Source organism: Ranitomeya imitator, chromosome 3 (genome assembly GCF_032444005.1).
Source record: "Ranitomeya imitator isolate aRanImi1 chromosome 3, aRanImi1.pri, whole genome shotgun sequence".
In the NCBI taxonomy this organism is placed as follows: domain Eukaryota; kingdom Metazoa; phylum Chordata; class Amphibia; order Anura; family Dendrobatidae; genus Ranitomeya; species Ranitomeya imitator.
In genome coordinates this window covers 512,518,173-512,535,455 of record NC_091284.1, presented here as the reverse complement: position 1 = coordinate 512,535,455, position 17,283 = coordinate 512,518,173, and the positions used below count along the sequence as shown (strand labels likewise).

Sequence of the window (17,283 nt, the reverse complement as noted above, 5' to 3'; positions counted from 1 at the left end):
ATTCTCTCCATTACACACTGTCCTCCATGTTGTTCTCTCCCTCATAGATTGTCCTCTATGTTATTCTCTCCCTCACAGACTGTCCTCCATGTTATTCTCTCCCTCACAGACTGTCCTCCATGTTATTCTCTCCCTCACAGACTGTCCTTCATGTTATTTTCTCCCTCACAGACTGTCCTCTATGTTATTCTCTCCCTCACAGACTGTCCTCCATGTTATTCTCTCCCTCACAGACTGTCCTCCATGTTATTCTCTCCCTCACAAACTGTCCTCCATGTTATTCTCTCCCTCACAGACTGTCCTCCATGTTATTCTCTCCCTCACAGACTGTCCTCCATGTTATTCTCTCTCTCACAGACTGTCCTCCATGTTATTCTCTCCCTCACAGACTGTCCTCCATGTTATTCTCTCACTCACAGACTGTCCTCCATGTTATTCTCTCCCTCACAGACTGTCCTCCATGTTATTCTCTCCCTCACAGACTGTCCTCCATGTTATTCTCTCCCTGACAGACTGTCCATCATGTTATTCTCTCCCTCACAGACTGTCCTTCAAGTTATTCTCGTCCTAGTATGTGTATGTAGTTTATTTATGAACGCTGATTGGTCGAGGCCAGCCAGGTGCGACCAATCAGCGATGCAGGATTTTGGTTACAGACAAACAGACCCTTAGACAATTATATATATAGATTGTACAATAGGCCAGAAACCAGACAGTATAGTGCTCCATACAGAATAATGAGCCTCATATATTGCTCCATACCGAATAATGAGCCCCATATAATGCTCCATACGGAATAATGAGCCCCATATATTGCTCCATACAGTGTAATGGGCCTCACATAATGCTCCATACAGCATAATGGGCCCCATATAGTCCTCCATACAGTAATGTGGGCACCACATAGCGCTCCATACAGTATAAAAAGCCCCATATATTACTCCATACAGTATTATGGGTACCACATAGTGCTCCATAAAGTATAATGGGCCCCATATAGTCCTCCATAGAATATTGTGGGCACCATATAGCGCTCCATACAGAATAACATGCCCCATATATTGCTCTATACAGTATAATGAGCCCCATGTATTGCTCAATACAGAATAATAAGCCCCATATAATGCTTCATACAGTATTATGGGTACCACATAGTGCTCCATCTACTATATAATTCTCTAAGGGTCACTTCCGTCTGTCTTTCTGTCTTTCTGTCTGTCTTTCTGTCACAGATATTCATTGGTCGCTGCCTCTGTCTGTCATGGAAATCCAAGTCGCTGATTGGTCGCGGCAAAACAGCCACGACCAATCAGCGACGGGCACAGTCCGGCAGAAAAATGGCAGCTCCTTACTCCCCGCAGTCAGTTACCGGCGTTCGCATACTCCCATCCAGTCACCGCTCACGCAGGGTTAATGCCGGCGGTAACGGACCGCGTTATGCGCGGGTAATGCACTCCGTTACCGCTGCTATTAACCCTGTGTGACCAAGTTTTTACTATTGATGCTGCCTATGCGGCATCAATAGTATAAAGATCTAATGTTAAAATTAATAAAAAAACAAAAAACCTGCTATTCTCACCCTCCGCCGTCCAACGATGCGCTCGCGCCTGCCGCCAGCTTCCGGTCCCAGAGATGCATTGCGAAATTACCCAGAAGACTTAGCGGTCTCGCAATGCATCCTGGGAACGGAAGATGGCGGCAGCCGCGATCGTATTGCCAGAGCTTCGCTGGATCCTAGGGGGTGAGTATATAACTATTTTTTATTTTAATTATTTTTTTTAACAGGGATATGGTGCCCACCCTGCTTAATACTGCATGGGCAGTGTTATATACCACGTGGCTGCTATATACTACATGGGCAGTGTGATATACTGCGGGGGCTGTGTGATATACTGCGGGGGCTGTGTGATATACTGCGGGGGCTGTGTGATATACTGCAGGGGCTGTGTGATATACTGCGGGGGCTGTGTGATATACTGCGGGGGCTGTGTGATATACTGTGGGGGCTGTGCTATATACTACATGGGCTGTGTTATATACTGCGTGGGCTGTGCTTTATACTACATGGGCAGTGTTATATACTATGTGGGCTGTGTGATATACTGCGGGGGCTGTGCTATATAGTACGTTCCCTGTGTTATATACTGCGTGGCATGTGCTATATACTACGTCGCCTGTGTTATATACTGCGTGGCTGTTATATACTGCGTGGGTTGTGTTATATACTGCGTGGCCTGTATTAACGCATCGAGTATTCAAGAATATGTATGTATGTATGTATATAGCAGCCACATAGTATATAGCACAGGCCACGTAGTATTTGCTATATACTACATGGCTCCTATGTACTACATGGCCTGTGCTATATACTCTGTGGCTGCTATATACATACATACATATTCTAGAATACCCGATGCGTTAGAATCGGGCCACCATCTAGTACAGTATAATGAGCCCCATATATTGATCCCTACAGAACAATGAGCCCCATGTAATGCTCTATACAGAATAATGATCCCCATATATTGCTCCATGCAGTATAATGAGCCCCATATATTGCTACAAACAGTATAATGGGCCCCATATAATGCTCCATACAGTATAATGGCCCAATATAATGCTCCATACAGAATAATGGCCCAATATAATGCTCCATACAGAATAATTATCCCATATATTGTGCCATACCGAATAATGGCCCCATATAGTGCTCCAAACAGTATAATGCACCCCATACCTTGTTCCATACAGAATGGGCCCCATATAATGCTTTATACAGAATATGTTGGGCCCCATATAATGCTCCAAACTCCAAACAGAATGGGCCCCATATAATGCCCCATACAGTACATAATGGGCCCCATATATTGCTCCATATATAGTGGGCCCCATATGAGGCTCCATCTATAATGGGCTCCATATGATGCTCCATATTTAATGGGCCTCATATAATGGTCCCTATATGATGCTCCAGTATATAATGGTCCCCATATGATGCTCCATATAATGCTCCAGTGTATGATGGGCCCCATATATTGCTCAAAACATTAAAAAAACAAGCAAAAAATGAAATCCTCACCTCTCCACGCTGGTCGCTGCTCTGCTCCGGACTCCTCAGCGTCGGTGTCTTCCAGCTCTCTGCACTGTGACTGCTCAGGCAGAGGATGCACAGACCACACCCTCTGACCTGAAATGTCACAGTCAGGAGATGCCACAGTGGAGGAGCAGGAAGAGGTAAGTATCACAAGTGTTGGGGCCCTGAGCAAGCGGGGGAAGGGTGGACTCTTTATTAGCCCATGTGGCAACATTTCAGTTCCACAGCAGAGAAAGGTTATGTTATGGACTGAAATGTTGCCACATGGGCTAATAAAGAGTCCTCCACTTTTTTCACCACTTATCGGAGTAATCTAATATATAATTGCCTAGAATACTACTTCCTGCAATTTGTGCCAACTTCCGTGGCTTTGTCCGGAGCTAATGTCCGGAGCTAATGTCCGGAGCTAATGTCCGGAGCTAATGTCCGGAGCTAATGTCCGGAGATAAGTGACGCCAACAGTGTCCAGTGTCTGATTGGTTGCCGCCTGCTGCGAGCGACCAATCAGAAACGTGCCGTACTGTGACACACTCCGCCCGCCATTTTGGTGTGATTTTTGAATTTTTACCTCACAGCAAGTTTCTACTGCGTGGAGGCGGGCCCAGTGACGTTGCTCTTCAAGCTCCTGCCGAATTTCGTCAAAAAAATGATAATACCATTTACCAAAACTATATATATTTAGTTGTGAAGTGGTTCAGTGACATTTTCACACCAATTTTGAACTTTTGTCAAGAGCTGGTGAGTGCAGCCATTTTTTGTTCTTTCTTACTATTATTTATTAATTGTATTATTCTTACATTTGAATAAATAAAGTATATATGGATTCTAGACTCCCGATTCTTTAGAATCGGGCTGCCATCTAGTTATTCTATAAATACATACATACACACATAATATGAGCAGATACTGAGAATTACACCGTGTATACAGGACAGGAGAAGTATACACAGCTCCAGAATATATACTGCGGTAAGGAATATAGAGTGGAGCTGTGTAAATAGTGTAGAGATGGGGCATTATATATAGCTTCATACTTCCATACTGTATACTATATACATAGCAACATACTATTTAAACATCAGCCTGACATTGCCATCTCCGTGTGCGGTTCCACCATTACTCCAAAGCAACATGCCTGCTGCCTTGGGGTCATCCTTGATTCTGACCTTTCATTCACCCCCCACATCCGATCACTGGCTCGCTCTTCTTATCTTCATCTCAAAAACATTTCTAGAATTCGCCCTTTTCTTACTTTCGACTCTGCAAAAATTCTTACTGTTTCACTTATTCATTCTCGTCTGGACTATTGTAACTCTCTACTAATCGGCCTCCCTCTTACCAAACTTTCCCCACTCCAATCTGTCCTGAATGCTGCTGCCAGGATCATATTCCTCACCAACCGTTACACCGATGCCTCTACCTTGTGCCAGTCATTACACTGGCTACCCATCCACTCCAGAATCCAGTACAAAATTACTACCCTCATCCACAAAGCACTCCATGGCTCAGCACCACCCTACATCTCCTCTCTGGTCTCAGTCTACCACCCTACCCGTGCCCTCCGCTCCGTTAATGACCTCAGGTTAGCATCCTCAATAATCAGAACCTCCCACTCCCGTCTCCAAGACTTTACATGTGCTGCGCCGATTCTTTGGAATGCACTACCTAGGTTAATGCGATTAATCCCCAATCCCCACAGTTTTAAGCGTGCCCTAAAAACTCATTTGTTCAGACTGGCCTACCGCCTCAATGCATTAACGTAACGATCCCTGTGTGGCCTATTTAAAAAAAAAAAAAAAAAAAAAAAGAATGTTCTCATTCACTTTATGCAGTTAATAGCCCTCTGTGTCTGTACTGTTAAATACTTAGGCAGTTAACTGGTTCATGCAGCTTTACATGAACACCCGAGCCTTACACTATGGCTGGTCCGAATAACTATAGCATTTGTTACCATCCACCTCTCGTGTCTCCCCTTTTCCTCATAGTTTGTAAGCTTGCAAGCAGGGCCCTCATTCCTCCTGGTATCTGTTTTGAACTGTATTTCTGTTATGCTGTAATGTCTATTGTCTGTGCAAGTCCCCTCTATAATTTGTAAAGCGCTGCGGAATATGTTGGCGCTATATAAATAAAAAATTATTATTATTATTATTATCAGTAGAGCAGGAAACAAAAAAGGGGGATATACAGCACTGTTGGGACAGGCATCGCCAGTGGGGCTCATAGATCACCAGGGGGTGGCACAAAGATCACAGGGGGGCGCAGAGATCACAGGGAGGCACAGAGATCACAAGGGGGCACAGAGATCACGGGTGGGGGGCACAGAGATCACGGGGGGGACAGAGATCACAGGGAGGCACATAGCTGGGGGGCACAGAGATCACTGGAGGGTGGCTGGGTATATGCAGGTGCTGGGACTGGTTTTTATATGGGTGGTGGGGCTGGTGTATACACAGGTGCTGGGGCTGGTGTATTACAGGTGCTGGGGCTGGTGTATAAATGGGTGCTGGGGGCTGATGTTTATATGGGTGCTGGGGCTGATGTATATACGGGTGCTAGGGCAGGTATGTACACAGGTGCTGGTGTATATACGGCTGCTGAGGGCTGATGTATATATGGGTGCTGGGGCTAGTGTATACACAGGTGCTGGGGCTGGTGTATTACAGGTGCTGGGGCTGGTGTATATACAGGTGCTGGGGCTAGTGTATATACAGGTGCTGGGGCTGGTGTATTACAGGTGCTGGGGCTGGTGTATATACAGGTGCTGGGGCTAGTGTATATACAGGTGCTGGGGCTGGTGTATATACAGGACCTGTATATACATCAGTCCCAGCCCAGCACCTGTATATATATCAGAGCTCCCAGCCTCAGCACCTGTATATACCCAGCCCCGCAGCAGCTGTATAGACATCAGCCTCAGCACCACAGGTGCTGATGTATTTTAATTGAAATGTTTTTCTGGGCTGGGATTATACTCACTCACCCAGACCCAGCCAGACTGTGTCACTGAATACACACACAGCAGTGATTACAGGCGGGGTTGGAGCTCCGGAGTGTGTCCCACTCCCTGATGATAATGCCTGATACGTTCAAGCTGCAGCGCTCAACCAACTGCTGCAGCCAGAGGCGGGAGAGCAGAGCTCGTTCTCTCCGCCCACAAAGAGAATGTCCTAACGTGTCAATGTCAGCACGTTCTTAACCCCTCTGGTCACTGTGGTGCATCGCTCGCAAGCACTGACTGATGCTTGTGCACATGCACCTGCAAAGCCGCCGTGCCCGCAGATTTAAAGGGCCGGTGGCAGGAAAAATGGGCCAGTGTCCTCATCAGTGGGCAAGCAGCCAGATGAGCAGGCGCTGTCAGCCAGCGGCCTGTCAGCCCACATGTCACTGCGGCCCAATGGGAAAAGCCTGGTTGGGCAGATTATCACTACCTATGTCACTACCTTACAACGTGCATGTGCAGAGGCATCCCGGGCCTAATCGTAGACCCTAGGCCAGGACTTCTAGCCATGACTAGGCCTGATGTGCATGTACTGCGTCTGCGACTTGGCCTGGAAGTCTTGGCCTACTTTAAATATGCAATGCACAGCACTGGTAACAATATACTCTGTGGACTGTATGGAGACCAAGCAGTGAAGCTGTCTTGAGGGGTGATTGGTGAAGTGGGTATTTTTTTTAACTAGAAGAAAACCAGATTTTTGTAAAGTTCACGTATTATTCAACTTCACTCCAATAAATTAACCCATCTCTACTAGAATGTATTTAACTTCTAGCAGTCCATTCAGTAATATTTAAACAAAGAAATTCCGATCATTATGTCTTGTCGACAAAATACATAGAATATACAGTATATGACTCAAGATATCTATAGAAAAAAAAACTAAAAAAGTCCCCTACATAACACTGTAATACTAAAAAACAAGCAACAAAAAATAACAGATGAGGGCAGAGTGCCAAGATAGCTTACGTAATGAAACAACTAAATGAATGTATTCCTTGATATTCAGAACCTATTTCTAAATTCATATTACTGACGCTAACAAACGTAGATAAGGTTTTATGTGCACTGCATTATTAATATGAAAGAGTGTTCCTAGGAATACTCGTTTCACAATAATCAAGCAATCTAAACAGGCGGCCGATCACCTGACAAATCTATAGAACCCTCTTGGCAGCACATCACCCTGTGTAAACAGGATCTGTACTGCTGACGACAATGGCAGTCTAAACACACTGAACGATCTATTACTGCTCTTTCAATGGACACCTGAAGTGCAGTCAGCCTCTGTAAAAATAGCATTAAATGACTGCCGATCGATAAGCATTCACCAATTGGTGGTCGTTTAACCTTACAAAATCAGTTAATGTAAACTCACTTTAAGACTCATGCTAAACTCTATTTACGGAAGCAAGCGAATTGAACATTGATATAGTATTACCCAAAGAAGCTGTGTGTTCATCTGTTGCAGAGGATTCAACTGGTAAATTAGTTACTTGGAAAAAAGGATGGGTTACTGTGGGTACAAATAAAGATCCAGTTGGTGCATTTGCATGAAAAAGGCTGCAACAAATGATGGATGTCATGGAGAAATTGATGAATACTGATGCTAATGCAAGGATAGTAGACAGCTTGCATATGTGCATGCATAGCGTTGCATCAATTAAATAAAATGCAAAAACATACAGCCAGTAATAGGTAAACATTGCAAATTCTAAAGGGGAATATATTATACAGCCATAAAAAAATCCAATTCATGTTTACTAGCAGAATTTTTTGACATGCTATATATTCACACAGACTTAAAGGCAGATTGGAAAAATGCATACAAAATCAGAGGCCTAACAGTATTAATACTGAACATGTGCAATAATTGAGTAATAATAATGTCATAATTGTGTTTACTGAAAAAACAGCAACAGCAGGACACTGACATCCCTATATCTAAGGACCTATCTGAATAGATGGAACTAAGCACCAAAGTTTGAGATATTGTTTGGCAATGACAGTCAGAAAAGAGTAAAATAGAACAGTGGAAATTTAGATGCAGTGCTTCATTTGTTTTTAAATAGTTTTTGACGGAAGACACAAAAGAATAATTGTGGACACAAAAGAATTATTGTGGCTGACTTGGAATGCTACAATAGTTTGGAAACTGACTGGTTATATTTATACAATGCGGTTAGAAATGTGTCATTTAATAGTCAGTGCATACAATCCTTAATATTGCTATAATTTGTAAACCGAAAAACAGATTTTTTTTAGGATTCATTCTGCACAATTGCCAACTGACATTTCTAGGTAATCCCCAAGCCCAATAAATTTTGAGCAATTTCTAAAGCAATTAACATTAATGTTATGAAACATTTAAAATAAATATAAGCAATAATCTTGGTCACATTAATGAAGTGATCTCAAGTTTGGAAGTATCAGCTGGATAGGGGAGAGAATCCTGATCACTGGGCGTTCAACTGCTGTGACCCCCACCGATCCAGAGAACTGGAGCTCTGGAAGAGCCATGTATGAGTGGAGCAGTGTTTGATCATTCGCACCGCAGCTACATTCATTTTTAATGGAACCAGCAGAGATAGCAGAGCGATGCGCTGGTCTTCGGCACTCCCATAAGAATGAAAGGGTGTGCATGAGTGACCACTGCTATATTCATACGGGATTCTTCAGGGCCCTATTTCTTGGGATTGATCTTGGTCACAGCAGTTGGACCCTCTGTGACATGGGATAACTACCAACCTTGAGTTGAGGATTCCCAGCGTTTTTTGCGGTGCAGAAACGCTGCAGATTCGCAATTGATTTACAGTACAATGTAAATCAATGAGAGAAAAAAAAGCTGTGCACACGTTGCGGAAAATCTGGTGCGGAAACGCTGTGGATTAAAAGAAGTAGCATGTCACTTCTTTTTGCGGATCTGCAGCGTTTTTGTACCCATTCCATTATAGAAATCACAGGGGTAAAAAACGCAGTAAATCCGCAAAAAAACCGCAGTAAAACCGCACAAAAAACGCTGCGGATCCGCACAAAAAATGCGACAAATCCGCAGCTGCGTTTTCTGCCAGGAGAGGCAGAATCCGCACCAGAAATTCCTAAGGCTAATCCGCAACGTGTGCACAATATGCAATATATGTACAATGCACCACTGTCATTATAAAACACGCTGGGAACATGTTCCTGAAGACTAGCTACACTCTCTGTTCTGGCAGTACATGTAATTGAAACATTTACTGTATTCTGCTAAATCAATGCCCAAGATGTTCACAATTGTGTAGAACAATTTCATTCATTAGCAGTTGATTCACGTTTGTTTCAGAGAAAAAAAAACAATATAGGGAACTTGGGATTTTGAAAAAAAGACATAATAAAACCGCACTTGCTTTGTAAATTAGCCGGCCACAATGCACACAAATAATCTATAGCTTAAAGCAATGGCTTAAATGCTAGATAAGAGGCGAAGCAACTTCCACATGCAGTACAAGTAATGTCAGATGAGCTCAGTGGCTGATGAACTATTTCTAGATGAACAAAGAGAAGAAGTCGTGAAAAATGGAGAAGATTCATATCTGTGGAATGACAATTCAGCCATGGTTTCCTAAAAAGGCAACAATGTAAATCGTTCACTGGAAAATATGAACTTGAGGAAAGAAGATAATGGTGAGAATTGTGGAAGTTATGTTACCCATGGTTGCTCTGACCCATTCTAGGGTACCAGTTGATGAATCTGGAGTAAAAGATTCCACAATAGGTTGGCTTGCAACTGTTACAAAACATTTGAAAATAGATACACACAAATGTGATTATGAAAAAATAAACACAAGCAAACAAATAATTATACAATTAGAAATCCTGCAATAGAGAGTTTATTAATAACACAAACACAGAGAAACAAAACATACTTGAGGACATAAAAAATGGTAATAAATAAAATCAAATTAGTTTAAAACGCACTGTTCATATTTGCAAAGGTAACTTATAATTGTTGAATAATTCTTTATCTTTTTAAATACAGCTGTAAAGAGATCGTCCCATTTGCAACATTTATGACATTCAGAAAATAAAACACAAATGTCAAAAAGATGGAGTTCCCACTGCTGGGACCAGTATTTGTCTCAAAAATGGGGTCCTGTTGTGCTCGTCTGTCAGAGGAGAGTTGGCTATGCATAGAAAGCTCTCCATTAATTTGTATGAGGGTATGTGCATGCCATGTCTTTTAGACATCAGTATACCTGCTTAGATTTCCCTTCTAAGATGCTTCAGAAAAGTACCGGTGGTATTTTTTTCTGAAGCATCTTAGGTCTTATCTGACATGTTTTGTGGCAGATATGCAAATGGTATTTTTTTACGTTCATATGTTAATAATGAGCAGCTTCTAAGGGGACAATGCTAGAAGAATAGTCAGGTCACTTCATTTACTGCTCAAGTTTAAAAAAAAGATTGAACATAAAAAAATCATTTTTCCATTGCCTTATATATATGTGAATTTTTTTGCTTTTTTTTATCACTCCAAAAAATACATTATATGCTCATACAGTAAGTGTTCTAAAAATTGCTGAGCACACTTGGCATTTCTCAGAATTCACATAAAAATGAAAAAGAGACCTGCATTTCCACAGCCATTGTTCCCTGTTCTCAACATGTGGATCCTGCATATGACAAACACCTATGGCATATCCTGTAGGTGAGCCATAAATGTCAGACTTCAATACCTCTTTAAAGGAGCAAGAACATATTCAGTTATTTTTAACTCTTCTGAAGAAATATTTTATGTTTATTTTTATTTTTATACAAAACTATACCTGGTTTGAGATCTGATTCTTCAACAACAAATTTTTCTGAAGCTTTAGAGACTGGAGGAGACTCTGTAACTTTGGCAACTACAAAAAAAAATGAAAGCCATATTAAAAATATTTTTTTCAGTCTTCTTGTAATATGCTATTCTTGGATGAATAAGTATTTTCTACAAAAAAAGAATGATGAACTTATAAATAATAATTACGCCAAGCTCTACATACAAGTTGAAAAGAAACAACTGTCACAGAAAGCAGAGCAGTCCAATAAGAACAATGCATCTTTGATGCTGCCAATTTTGCTACAATTGTATTTAAACCCCTTGGGGTGAAAAATGTCAACGCAAAAACTTGCAACTCATCTGTGGCAGTAACGAAAAGTTTCTAGTAATGACAACAACATGTGTCTTAACCACTTGGTATATTAGAAGTTGCATTTAAAATCTCATTTGTCAAGCCGTTAAGGGGTTGTCTGGAACCAACATATTGGTGACCGATTTGTAGGATCAGTACGGGTCTTACATTTGGCACCCCCCCCCCAGTGATCAGCCTTTATCTGCTGGGACAGCAGCTGGATGCAAACATTGTGCAAAGCAGGAGCAGTGAGGCTCTGTACATTGCTAATGGCTGCTTTGGGGCACTGCTCCTTATCTACCTGAATCTTGGTCATCCCGGACAAATCGTTACAGTGGGATATATTTTATTTATCCCTGTCCAGACAGATTTTTTTTGGTTTTCCCACTTTTATTTGTTCCCTATTTTCTTACGAGAAGTTTTTCAAAATAGCCGTACAAGGACTTTTTTGGGGGGGACAAGTTGTAGTTTTGAATGATAGCATTAATTTTGCCTTAAAATGTACTGAAAAAGTTTAAAAATCCAAGTTGGGTAAATTGGTGAAAATAACATGACTCCATCAGTGTTTTTTGGTTTGTGTTTCCACAGCATTCATGGTCAGGAAACGTGATTATTCAGGTCAGAAATATAAAAGTTGTACTTTTTTTTTACATTTTAGAGCTAAAAAATTATTTCTTCGACTACCGGTATTTTATTTTTAGTTGCTGGACCTTTATGAGGTCTTGTTTTTTGCATGACAAGCGGTTGTTTTTACTGATTCCAGCTTGAGGTACTTATTATTTTTTTATGAAGTCTGTTCATCAAAAAATGTGAATTGTTGCTTTTTGTTTTTTTTGTACACCCTATGTCATGAAGAAGTTAGATGTAGACAACTAAAGGGCAATATCTTGATCATTCCAGGACCTCGCAGAATCTTACTCCAATGAATATTTATCTATTGGCTGCTTTAACTATTTTTTTCTCCAACTGTTTACTCTCCCACTCATATTGATGATTCTGCTTTATATCTCTTGCCTTATTCACAACCCTATATCTATTTTCATTTGTGCATAAATATGTAGCACAAAATATTTTACTTTAAAACATATCTGAAGAAGAGACCTATGTAGTCTCGAAAGCATTCTATTTGTCATTCATTATCTTTTCAGCCAGCTAATAGAAGGTATCAACTAAGATTCTGAGTTTTTTTTTCTTTTCTATACACTGCCTTAGATGATATATATTTTTTCACTTAGTGCTCACTTACTGTCAAAATGCACACACCCTTATTACATACTGCATAGGCAACCCCTCTCTATTGGCCTACCACTGATTTTGGATCAATTTGATCTCAAACTGGCAGCAAGGTTAAAGCATCCATTCTCTGGTGGCCTATCACTAATCCTGCATGTTTTCTCCTATGATGGCAACACAGATTAAAGCTTCCACTTCCTGAATTGATATATGCTACAACACCTCAATCCAGGAAACATAGACCATAGCGGCAGCTAGATACTTTACTACTACCACCAATACATGAGTTTGCAGAGCCAGTACTGTAGAACAGCTTGTGGAATAAAGGACTGTTAACTCAAGACGAAGACAACAATGGGATGAAAGCTTAATGCAGACTAGAGTATGCAAAAATATAAAAGTCATGAAGATGATTCCAGTGGTCAATTCTTAATAAAATGTTGAATAACTTTGTAAATACTTTCATTATGGCCACTTTTTTGGTCAGTTATATTCATACAGATTGTTCCATCTTGACAAATCAGCCAAGTGTCCTATTAGAGCATGCAGACAATACAAAGGCAATAATCATTCAAAAACAGTCAAAAAATTGCTCAATATTTTGTACAGAATGTTAAAAAGTGGAACTATACTTTTGCATAGAACTCTTGTGGCCAACTCCACTTTAATACATCAAGATCTAACAAATCCAGATAACAGTAAATTTATGAGATGCTTTAGGAAATAAGTAAAAAAAAAACTAAAAATATCACATTTTACAGAAACAATAGAAGGCAGGATAAGAAAAAAGGTTCTTTCCTTGAAGTCTTGTCAGGCGTCAGGTTGTACATATCTTCCTTGGATATAGTTTTCAATAAAGTCAAAACTATCTTTACCAGGAGCTGGAATTTTTCTTCAAGCTCTCTCAAATTGATTTTATTATTAATACTGGCTGGGTAAGTGATCCAATTTTCATAATAATTTCTATTATAGCAATAAACAGACTGGAAAACATGTGGAAGTGCTGCATGAGACAATGCTGGCATCACATATTGGAACAACCATGTGATAGATTTTATATGTCATGGATTCTATTAACCTCTTAAGAACATGGCCTGTTTTGGCCTTCATTTAGTTCTCATAACTTTTTTGTATTTATCGATTGACTTAACTGTATGAGGGCTTTTAAGGTATGAGTTATACTTTTTAACGGTACTATTTTGGGTAACTTGTTGATTAACTTTCCTTCATTTTTTGATTGGGTGTAATAATTCAGCCATTTATTAGTTTTGATTTTACTAGTGATGAGCAAGCGTTCTCGCCACTGCACAATATTCGATGAAGCATCGGGGTGCTGCGGTACACTCGTTACTTGATAGAGTATTGCGGGTGCTTGAGCTCCATGCTTGAGTCCCACTCCACATGTTTTATGGCTGATAAACAGCCAATGGACATGTAAGATTACCTGCCATACACAGTAATGCCGTAGCTATGTTGGCTACTGGCATTACTATGATTGGCCGGCCGCATTACGTCATCGGGTCTAATATGAGACCTAGTGACATGATGCTCAGCACACTCTCTTCTAAAAGCAGTTCAGGAAGAGTTGATCTAGGAGGGAGCGCTTAGATTAGAGCAGGCATATAGGCAGTGTTTAATGTGTATTGCAGTACTTGCATACCACTGCTGCACCATTAACCCCTTTCCGACATGCGTCGTACTAGTACTGCTGTGAGAAATGCATTCCCGCAAACAGCAGTACTAGTACAGCGCACCGATCTCGCGGCCTCATGCTGAGCACCGCCGTGATTGGGTGGGGGTGTCAGCTATATGTGACAGCTGACACCAAGCAGCAATGCCGATGATCGCGGGCATTTAACCCTTCTGATGCCACTGTCAGTAGTGACAGCAACATAGAGGGGCATCGCGCAGGGAGTTCTGATGGTCTCCATGGAGACCGCCGGCCCCAGGATGGCTGCGAAGTCCTTCCGTGTCCTGCAGGGAAGGTGGCTTGTGAGCGCCTGCTGAGAGCAGACACTGGCATGCCTCCTTCCCTGCCTGTCAGATTCTGATCTGACACTCTGCAGTGCAGAGTATCAGATCAGCGATTTGATGTAACATAGTAATGCCCCATTGTGGGACGATGTAGAAAAGTAAAAAAAAAAAAGTACAAAGTTTATGTTTTTTAAAAAATCCCTAAAGATGAAAAAAGAAGTAAATATTTTCCAATAAATACATTTATTTATGTAAATAATAAAAAAACAATAAAAGTACACATATTTGATATAGCGACGTCACTAACAATCCGCTCTCTAAAACGGTTCCACTAGTTAACCTCTTCAGTGAACACTGTAGAAAAATAACCAAAAAACGATGCAAAAAACAATGCTTTATCATCATACTTGCGAACAAACTTGCAATAAAACGTGATCAAAAAGACGGATATAAATAAAAATGGTATACATCATCTTGTCCCGCAAAATACAAGCCGCCATACAGATCCATAAGCAGAAAACTACAAAAGTGATAGCTCTCAGAATAAAGTGAGGAAAAAATAATTATTTTTTTCTATAAAATAGTTTTTGTTGTGTAAAAGCGCCAAAACATGAAAAAAATGATAGAAATTGGGTATCGTTGTAATTGTACTGACCCAAAGAATAAAGGTGCCTTACCAATTTTACCACATGCAGAACAGTAAAAATAAATCAATTGCTGTTTTATGTTCATTCTGTCTCCCAAAAATCAGAATAGAAAGAGATCAAAACATGTCATGTGCCCGAAAATGGTACCAATAAAAACATCAGCTCGTCCTGCAAAAAAAAGAAGCCACAACATTACTCTATCAACCGAAATATGGAAAAAGTATAGCTCTCAAAATGTGGTGATACAAAAACTAGTTTTCTATTACAAAAATTAGTTTTTGTATCCAAAAGCGTCTTTTAGTGTGTGACAGCAGCCAAACATAAAAACCCGATATAAATCTGGTATCACTGTAATCGCACCAACCCGAAGAATAAAATCACCTAATCACTTATATCGCACGAGGAATGGCATAAAAAATAAATAAAACCAATTCTTCACCTGCTGTTCATTTTTTCATTCTGCCTCCCAAAGATCACAGAAAAGCTAGGCGCATATTTATCCTGCGCTCTGTGCTGAGCGCTTACACCGGGGTTTCCGTGTAAATCTTTTAAATATGTGATTCAGACAGAACTCCTGGTGGAAAATTCCCTATAATGAGGCTGATAGAGGCACTGTGGACACAATAGGATCTTTGATCCGGCGGTGTAAGTCTTTTTAGAATTGCATAAAAGTGCTGTCGGCCACAGTTTTGTGCACTTCTGAAAAGAAGGCCAGCACTGAGCAGAGGCCAGACGGAATCCAGAGTAACTCTTCTGCCTCATTATATTGAATGGATCCCTCAGGGGTTTCATCTGAATCACATCACTTAGAGATTTAGATAGAAACCCCAAAGTGGCCAGCGTAGAGCGCCAGATAAATGTGATCCCAAACGTTATGTAAAATGTTCCCAATAAAAGCTTCAACTCAATTCACAAAAAAAAGCAAGCGCTCACTCAGGTCTGTCATCTGTTAATGGAAATATAGGGGGCTTCCATGTTACTGGTAGCACAAAGGCTCTGGAAAAGTGAAATGGCTCCTCACCCACCAAAAGAAATTCAGCAACTTCTCCACTCCCAAATCCAATTACTCCCCCCCTCCCGTCTGAGCCCCAGTGTGCCTAAACCACATTTAGTGCCCACATGTTTGGCATTTCTGTAGTGATTAGAGCATGCCTATTTACAGATGCTTGTTTCCAGAAGCATGAGCTGGGCATAATGTACTGGTGACTACAACATACTGGTCACTGCAACGGCAGTTTGCAATTTTCACTCTAATTTTCAAAATGTGGTCACTTGAGGGGGATTCTGCTTTTCTAGCACTTAGGGGCTCTTTATGTGGAATTCACAAACTAGTCTAGGAAAATCTGCGCTCTAGGAGGCAAACAGTGCTCCGTCACTCCCAAGTCTCTCTGTATGGCAAAGCAGTACTGTAAAGCCACATATGGGGTATTTCTACATTCAGCAGAAATTGTGTAACAAATTCTGGTGTCATTTTTACCCATTTTTCAGTGTGAAAATGTAAAATTTGGGGATAACACACAATTTTGGTGTAAAAATGTAAATTATTTTTTCTTCACTGCCCAATGGTATAAAAATCTGTGACACACCTGTGGTGTCAATATAAATACTGCACCCCTAGATGAATTCATTGAGAGGTTTAATTGGTAAAATGGGGTCACTTATGGCGTTCTGCTGTTCTGGCACCTCAGGGGCTCTGCCAATGTAGCATGGCACCCTCAAACAAGTGGAACAAAATCTGCACTGTAATATGGTGCTACTTCCATTCTGAGCTTTGCACTGTGCCTCAAAAGTAGTTTTCAACCACATATGGGGTATCGATGAACTCAAGAGAAATTGTACAACAACCTTTGGGGTCAATTTTATCATTTTGCATTTGTAAAAATACAAAATTTGTAGCTGAAAAGATTTTTGTGGGAAAAATGTTTTTTTTTTTTTTCTTCACAGCTTAACGTTATAAACTTCTGTGAAGCACTTGTGGGTTCAAGGTGCTCAATACACATCTAGATAAGGTCCCAAAGGGATCTAGTTTCCAAAATGGTGTCATTTGTGGGGGGTTTCTACGTTTAGGCACATCAGGGGCTCTTCAAACGTAACATGGCATCCGCTCATTATTCTATCAAATTTTTCATTCCAAAAGTCAAATAGTGCTCCTTCCCTTCCAAGCTCTGCTGTGTGCCCAAACAGTAGTAT

General features: G+C 40.9%; 1 protein-coding gene across 12 annotated transcripts in view; it reads right to left on the bottom strand.

Annotated features, from left to right (window-relative positions):
- The window catches only part of ABI3BP (ABI family member 3 binding protein), a 746,713-nt gene that overhangs the window by 231,053 nt on the left and 498,377 nt on the right, over window positions 1–17,283 (bottom strand). For 6 of the 12 annotated variants that reach the window (XM_069757702.1, XM_069757705.1, XM_069757707.1 and 3 more), the window contains exons 9-11: window positions 10,895–10,972; window positions 9,778–9,855; window positions 7,531–7,605 (exon numbers count right to left, since the gene is read on the bottom strand). In XM_069757702.1, the coding sequence (XP_069613803.1) occupies window positions 7,531–7,605; window positions 9,778–9,855; window positions 10,895–10,972 (231 nt within the window). The remainder of the gene's footprint in view (window positions 1–7,530; window positions 7,606–9,777; window positions 9,856–10,894; window positions 10,973–17,283) is intronic. The other 6 variants (XM_069757704.1, XM_069757709.1, XM_069757712.1 and 3 more) reach the window with 2 other exon arrangements.